Genomic DNA, 8,165 nt, shown 5'->3' on the forward strand with positions numbered 1-8,165 from the left:
AAAAAAAAAAATGGGGTGGGATGGGGTGGGTGAGGGGCAGCTTCATCCCTGAGGAACCCCCAGTCCCTTCCTGGATCGGTGCTGGGGGGATACAGCGCGGCTGGGCCGTGGATCTTGGCAGGACATCCCCGCCCCACGCTGCATCACGCAGCGAACGCCCCTCGGGCCCCCCCCTCCCCCCCCACCCGGGACCGGGCACTGGGGCCAGAGCAGGAGGGAAAATATTCAAATATTCGCCTGGGGGGCAGCCAAGGTCCAGCTCCTGCTGCATCTTGCCAAAGTGACCCCCTTCCCAGCATTACCTTTTTTTCTTTTTTTTTTTTTTTCCCCGGGAAATGAGTATTTCTGCTGGCGTTGAAGGAAATCCCATCCCATCCCACCCCAGCGAGTGTTTTGGCCTTGGAGGAATTAGGTTGATGCCAAATGAGGAAGAAAAGGTTCCTTCAAAAAAAAAAAGGAAAAAAACCAGACCCATGTCAGGAGGCTTGAGTCCTCCCTTTAGGGGTTTTTTTTGGGATTTTTTTGGGTGGTTTTTTTTGTGGTTTTTTTTTGTTTGTTTTTTTTCCCCATTAACTAAATCCCTTTTCCCCAGGGCCTGGCCCTATCCCTGGGACCTGTGCCTTGGTTTCTGTGTTGCCTGAGTCCCTCAACCCTTATTGGGGTCACCCCCCTGTGAGGACACAGGGGACACCTGGCACGGAGGGGAAAGCTTTTTGGGGAGGCCAGAGGGAAACCCCTCGAGCTGGTGCCACCTCTGGGTGCTGCTGGGCACCACCCCAACTCCTCAGCTGGAGCCCATGGGTGACCCCATGGGGATAACACGACAAGGAATGAGCCCTCCCATCAGGACAGGGCACCCTACAGAGCCATTTTCAAAAGAAAAAAAAGGAATTTAGGAGCCTGCAATGCTCTGATGTCTGCTACACATCCCTCCAAAAATCCCAGCTTTTTCCCTACCACCCACCATGGACACGAGCACCCAAACAACCATCATCTCCCCATCCTTCAGCCCATGTGCAACACATCCTGCACCTCCTGTGAGCCCAGACAACCCGGAGCCAGCATCAGCCCCTTCCCCACCAGGGCTCTGGAAACTCCGCTTTACTGGGAAGTTGGAGAGGAAATAATAATAAAAAAAAATAATAATAATAAAAAAAAAAGGTTGGTTTTGCTCCAGCTTGGCTGCTGGCCAAGGGTTGATGAGTGGAGACTTCCTCTGCCCCTGCCAGCCTCTTGCTCCCTGCTGCCCTGGGGAGGTGTTTTCCCTTCTTTGGGGTGTTGCAAGTTCAGTTTCTGAACCTCTGGCACCATCGAGGTTCTTGGTTGAGCAAGGAATGGGCTCCCTGAGCTCAGCACGCTGCTTGCATCCAGGAATTGCAGGCAGAGAGGCCAAACGAGGGACCCAGCACGGGAAGGGCAGCTCTTGGGCATTTTGCACCTGAGCCTCTTCCAAGGCAAGAAGGGGGAAGCTGCTGCTGTGGGATTTTGCCCTGAGTGGGAGGTCCTTTTGTTGGCTGCATCTCCAGGGATGCCTGCAGCTCCTAAATCTCCAGCTGGGATCAGGAAAAAAAAACCCCAAAACCAAACCACAAGATGTGGGAGGGTGCTGGCAGGGTCAGAAAGGCAGGGGAGATGCCTGCAAGCTTGAAGATGCTCCTGGGTCCCTCTGTGGTGTCCCCGGCACCTCCCAGGGATGAGCTCAGAGGCACCCATGGGACCCCATGGACCAGTCCCTACCAGTCCCAACCCCTCAGGGCTGCTGGGGTGGGCTGGGGACACCCATCTGCTCCCAGTTTGCAGGGTCCCTGGTGCTGCTGGTGCTGCAGCCCAGAGGGACAGGATAGGAAAAACCACGTTGCCATGGAGACGGATGCCGACGGTTTGGGGGATGCTGGATGAGGCACGGTGTCCCCAGCCCAGCAGAATGCTCCTCATCACCTTGTGTTGCCATCCCCAGCTGCAGGGAGGCTCTGTCCTCCCCCTCCCCAGGCCGTGGGTGTGCAGGGACACGAGTGGGGTGGCTGGATTGTCCCTGTAAGGTCACAGGGGGTGCCACTGCCCTGGTGCTACACTGGCTCTGGGAATTTTGGATAAGCTCCTCGGCTTGGTAGACCTGCAAAATCTCCCTGTCTGTCACTGAAAGTGCTCCCAGGGTCCCCAGAAGAAGGAAATAAGGAATTGGAAAGGAAATATTCCTTAGGGGAGCTCTGAGGTGTCAGGGGAGTGATGGGAGAGGGGATGCAGGAGTGGTTGTGGGAGGGATTTGGGGATGCTCCCAACCCTGGCTGAGGAGATTTGGTGATTTTCCTGGGTATATCCAGGCCCTCCAGGTCCTGGCTGAGGATGCTCAAGCCCATTTTCCCCCTCCTGTCATTACAACCCAGCTTTTTAGCTTCTTCATCCCATTTCTCCAAGCGTTTCAAGGCTGCTTCCAAACCCCTGTGTGATCCAGGGGTGATCCAGCCCTCTTGTGGAATAATCAAGGACTTTCTGGAGGGGAGAGAAATGATTCTCTCCCAATTTCATCCTCAAAAGGAGCTTTTTAAAATCATGTGGACAGCCTCCTGTGGTACTGGTTCTGGTTTTGGGGGCACAACAATCCCTGCACCAGTTGCCACCAGTCACTGCGTGGGGAATTTTTTTTTTTTTCCTCCCTGTCTGGCCCCTGAGTTTGAAGGCTCCTGCTTTATTTCCTGATGAATTCAATCAATTATCATCCTGGATAATTCACTAAGTTGTTTTTCCAGGTGTGGTGAGGCTGCCGTGAGGGAGATGGGGGGGAAAAAACCCACCACTCCAGTCCAAATTTTTCATGTAAACAAACAGCATTTTTCTGATCCTTAAAAAAAAGAAAAAAAAAAAAAAAAAAAGAAAAAAGAGGCATTCCAAGCAACTGGTTTTTAGTTTTTTGGGTTTGTTTTCTTTTTTACCATTTATTTCAGACCTGTGCTTGCTAAAATAATTATGAATAAATGCCATGGCCAGTTCAACCCTTTGATGTCACCCTGACTTGGGGACAGGGCTGACAAGAGGGCCCCAGATCCAGCAAAATATCTTTGCTGAGAGTTTTTGGCACCATTGTGTGTGGTTTTTCCCAGCTTTTCCAGGACTAAAATACATGTTTAAAGCCTGCCCTGTGCCCTTTGCATAGGAAGAGGCTGCAATGGGCCATAAGGAACTCACCTGGGCCCTGGGGCAGTGATTGCTGCTTTATCACCAGAAATGCACACTCAGCTCTTGCCAGAGGTTGAACACAGCAGAAATGCTCCTTATCAGCAGAGTTTCCACCCTACCCCACCAAAAAAAAAAAAAACCAAACAAAAAAACCCAATAATTAAAAAAAAAAATATTGCTTCTCAGTATATCCCTGCCCTAGGACAAGGTTTATGGCCTTGGGGAGGCTGCTCCTGGGGTGTGGGGTGGGGGATGAACATGGGCTGGGCTGGATCCTGGCTTTCCCCCAACCTCAGCACTGGGCTGGAGGTGATGGGAAGGGGTTGGAGATGTGGTTGGATCTCCACCAGCTCCATCCCCCAGTTTGGGACCAGCACCTCCAGCCCAAGGATGTGTTCTGAGACTGCAAAGCCCTGGAAATGCAGAGTTCTGAAGGCAGCCACGGGTCTGGGGGCCCTGAATGATGCCCCCACACCTTGGGAAGGTAAAAAAAGGGTCACACCAGTGCAGGAGGTGTATCCAGTGCCAGGCAAGAAGCAAAAATCATCCTTTCCCCTTCATCCTTTGTCCTTTATCCTTCATCCCTCTTCCTTCATTCCTCATCCTCCATCCCCCCATCCTCACAAACCAGCTCTGGGCACCCATCTGGAGTGAGTCAAGAGGCCAACATGTTCCTTCCACACCCAGCAGCCCAATAAACCATGGCAAAGTCCATAATTTCTCCTTTTTCTTCCCCTCTCTTCTTTAATAACCCAAACCAACCCCAGCCCAGAGCATTAATCACCTCCTGGGAGCTCAGTGTGGGGTTATTGTGGCTGTTGATTGATTCTGCTATTAAAAAAAAAAATGCCATAAATGCACTTTCAGCCTCTTCTGGAAGAGATAAAGTGTTTGCTTTGCCTGCCCTGATCCTATCACCTGCCCTGCTCAGCAAAGTTCATTGCTACTAGGAGAAAAATCAGGGTCTTTTCCAGCCTTTTTCCTGCCCAGGGAGGGGCTGTGTTCCAGGAAGAGCTTTGTCCCAGCTGGGAATAATCCATTTTTAGGAATAAACTTCAGAGGACTGCAGGGAATTTGGGCCCAACCTTTCCCTGATGTCACCCAGCAGGACAATTTGTGCTCAGCTGCCCCACAACCCTTCCCATTAGGGGCTGAAATTGGCCAGAAGAAAGTTTGAGCTTGGGTTTGGTGTAATCATCCATCTTTTAGGTCTTTGGCACTTGGAAAACTTTCAAGTCTTCCCAAAAAAAATAGGTGACAGTGCCTCGTAGGCCTCAGAGGCCACACAGAATGAGTTTGGAGTTGGGCCTTAAATATGGCATAAAATTAGTGTTAGGATTTAGGAATTTCTAAAGCTTCCATTTCCAGGGACTCTGGGATTGAAATAGAAATCCCAGGGGATTTCTCCATCAGATTTGCACCTTTCTGATTTTGGGCACCTCTGGTGCAGGGGATCAAAGATTCAGCCTAAATAAATCCAGATTGTTGTGCTCTGATCCTTGTCCCCAACTCACTCCTGGACATTTCTGATGTGCTTTAGGGAATATTTTCCTTCTTCTCTGGGTTAAACCCTGACAAACCTGAGGGGTAAAAGTGCCCTCTGGGCAAGGGGATGGGGTGAGGGTTTAGGATTAGGATTAGGATTAGGATTAGGATTAGGATTAGGGTTTAGGGTTTAGGGTTTAGGGTTTAGGGTTAGGGTTTAGGGTTAGGGTTTAGGGTTAGGGTGGGTTGTTCTCAGATGGGTTGCAGCTGAGGCTCCTTCTTCCCAGGTGGGGACACTCAAAATTAAGAGGGGATTTTTCCAGGGGATGGTGGGAAAAAGGTGGAGCAGGAAAATTCCATATTTGGGAGTTAAGCAGTGGTTTTTGGATGAGTTGTCTCCAAAATATTCATCTGCCAGGTCCTAAAAGGGAGGATGGCTGCAAAACCCAGCACTACCCAGGGCATGTGAGTGCTTTAGGTTAAAAATAGAGGGCTGGGAGGTTTGATTATTTTTTTTTTTTGGTAAAATGTAAACTCATAGCCTGATTATTGGTGGTGTTTTGGGTAGGGTTCCATGGGAGGGTTAGGGCCAGTCAAAGTTTTCAGTGGTCACTCTTTGCTTTTTTTTGCCCATTCTTTCAGAATTTTGGGAGCCCTACTGAGCAACACTCTGAGAGTGGCTGCTGAGAACTGGTAATTTGATTTTTTTGGTATTTTTTTACTAAAATGCAACTTCATAGCCTGATTATTGGTGGTGTTTTGGGTAGGGCTCCATGGGAGGGTTAGGGCCAGTCAAAGTTTTCAGTGGTCACTCTTTGCTTTTTTTTGCCCATTCTTTCAGAATTTCGGGAGCCCTATTGAGCAACACTCAAAGAGTGGCTGCCAAAGGCTGCTATATTTGATTTTTTTTGGTAAAATGTAAGCTTATAGCCTGATTATTGGTGGTGTTTTGGGTGGGGTTCCATGGGAGGGTTAAGGCCAGTCAAAGTTTTCAGTGGTCACTCTTTGCTTTTTTTTGCCCATTCTTTCAGAATTTTGGGAGCCCTATTGAGCAACACACTGAGAGTGGCTGCTGAGAACTGGTAATTTGATTTTTTTGGTATTTTTTTGGTAAAATGCAACTTCATAGGCTGATTATTGGTGGTGTTTTGGGTAGGGTTCCATGGGAGGGTTAAGGCCAGGAGAAGTTTTCAGTGGTCACTCTTTGGGGTTTTTTTGCCAGTCCCATTCTTTCAGAATTTTGGGAGCCCTGTTGAGCAATACTGGAGAGTGGCTGCTGAGAACTGGTAGATTTGATTTTTTTGGTATTTTTTTAGTAAAATGCAACTTCATAGCCTGATTATTGGTGGTGTTTTGGGTAGGGTTTTGTGTGAGGGTTAAGGCCAGCCCAAGTTTTCAGTGGTCACTCTTTGCTTTTTTTTTTTTGCCTATTCTTTCAGAATTTCGGGAGCCCTATTGAGCAACACTCTGAGAGTGGCTGCTGAGAACTGGTAATTTGATTTTTTTTTTATTTTTTTAGTAAAATCCAACTTCATAGCCTGATTATTGGCGGTGTTTTGGGTAGGGTTCTGTGTGAGGGTTAAGGCCAGGAGAAGTTTTCAGTGGTCACTCTTTGGGGTTTTTTTGCCAGTCCTGTTCATTTGGGGTTTTGGAGCCCTATTGAGCAGGAGTGGGAGAGTGTCTTAGGAAAAGGATGGAGGGGGGATGGAACCTTTGAGGGGTTTAGGTACAAAAACAACACCAAGGAAAGCAAAGAAAGGAATTTATTGACTTCATCCCACTGTGTGCAGGTAGCCAGGCTTCCCCAGAGAACCCCATTTCTCTCACATGTAGCAGGGTTTTTTGGGACAGAAATGGGGGAAGTCCACCATTCCCGTGTTTTTCCTCCAATTATAAAGCTTTGTGCATCCTGAGCATGCCATGGAATATCCCTGTGGTTATTTGGAGGGAGCTGCTCCAGATATTTCCCTTCCCAGCTTCTTGTCCCAGTCTGGGGGAATTTTTGCTGGGGGAATTCAACGTTCTTGATGCTGCATGGACACCACCCAGCAGTAACCAAGATTTCCCACTATTATCCCTGTTTTCACCCCAAATCCAGAGCACAGCACCACACTCTGAAGGAAATTCACTCAATCCCAAGCCAAACCCAGACACTTTCTTTCCAACTCTCCCATTTCTGTAAGGATTGATCCTAAAGGTGAAGAGCGACGGATCGAGGGACCTCGGGGGCAGCTTTTCTCCTGCTGAAAGTTTTTTTCCAAGCTTCTCGAACCTCCTGGTTCCTCAGGCAGTAAATAAAGGGATTGAGCATGGGAGTGACTGTGGTGTACACGACTGACACCAATTTATTCAGATTAAAGGGGTGGATCCTCTTGGGCCGGGCGTACATGAACAGAGTAGCTGAGAAAAAAATAGTGACCACGGTGAGGTGAGAAACACAGGTGGAAGCAGCTTTCTTCCTGCCCTGGGATGAGGGAATGTGTAAAATGGGGTTGATAATACACAGGTAAGAGATGATGGTGACAGAGAGGGGAAGGAGCAGGATGATCAAGGCCAGGATGAAATCCACCCTTTCGGCCACCGCCACGTCCTCGCAGGAGAGGTTGAGCAAGGGGCTGATGTCACAGAAGAAGTGGTTGATGAGGTTGGAGCCACAAAAAGACAGCTGGGAAATGAAAAAGATCTTCAGCAGGGAGGCCAAGAAGCCAGAGAGCCAGGAGAAGGTGGCCAGGTAGAGGCAGGTCCTGGGGTTCATGATTTCTGGGTACCGCAGGGGGATGCAGATGGCGACGTAGCGATCGTAGGCCATGGCTGCAAGGAGGATGCACTCAGAGCAAATCAGGGAGCTAAAAAAGTAAAGCTGGGTCATACAGCCCCTAAAAGAGATGTTTTGGCTTCCCAGGAGAAAATTCCCTAAGAGTTTGGGGACGGTGACTGATATGTACCAAGCCTCCAGGAAGGAGAGGTTGCAGAGGAAGAAGTACATGGGCTTGTGAAGGTGATGGTTCATTTTTATCAGGATGATGATCAGTAGGTTTTCCAAGATGGTGAAGATGTAGGCTACCAGGAATATCAGGAAGAGCAACACCTGAAGCTCCACGATGGTTGGGAAACCCAGGAGGATGAACTCTTTGAATTTTGTGCTGTTTTTCTGCATCGCGGCGAAGGGCGTAGCACGAAGCTTCGGAGAAGTGAAGGCAAAGAACAAAGAAAAAAAAAAAATTTTTAAAATCCAAGAAATAGGGAAAGAAGTGAAGAAACTGGCACATTGAAAAGAAGAAAGCAAGAGTGCTAAAAAAGGGAAAAAATGGGAGGAGGAAAAGGAAGAACATCATTATTACATTCAGGTCGTGTAAGGTTTTGGAGATAGAAACAAAAATTAATTATAGTATTTTGATAAATGGTTCATAATGAGTGGCTTGGACTATTACTGAAATCCATGGGTATTTTATGCCCAATACCTTGTGCTCTTTAACCCACAGGGGATGCTGGATATCCAGGACTGA

The 8,165-nt window shown here is 48.5% G+C and overlaps 1 protein-coding gene across 1 annotated transcript; it reads right to left on the reverse strand.

Annotated features, from left to right (window-relative positions):
* Window positions 1-6,404: 6,404 nt before the first annotated feature.
* LOC139788405 (olfactory receptor 6B1-like) lies at window positions 6,405-7,845 on the reverse strand. Its single transcript, XM_071728328.1, has one exon. The coding sequence runs from the start codon at window positions 7,814-7,816 to the stop codon at window positions 6,851-6,853; it is 966 nt and encodes a 321-aa protein (XP_071584429.1). The 5' UTR covers window positions 7,817-7,845; the 3' UTR covers window positions 6,405-6,850.
* Window positions 7,846-8,165: the final 320 nt, after the last annotated feature.

This window comes from Heliangelus exortis, chromosome 29, assembly GCF_036169615.1.
Source record: "Heliangelus exortis chromosome 29, bHelExo1.hap1, whole genome shotgun sequence".
NCBI lineage: Eukaryota > Metazoa > Chordata > Aves > Apodiformes > Trochilidae > Heliangelus > Heliangelus exortis.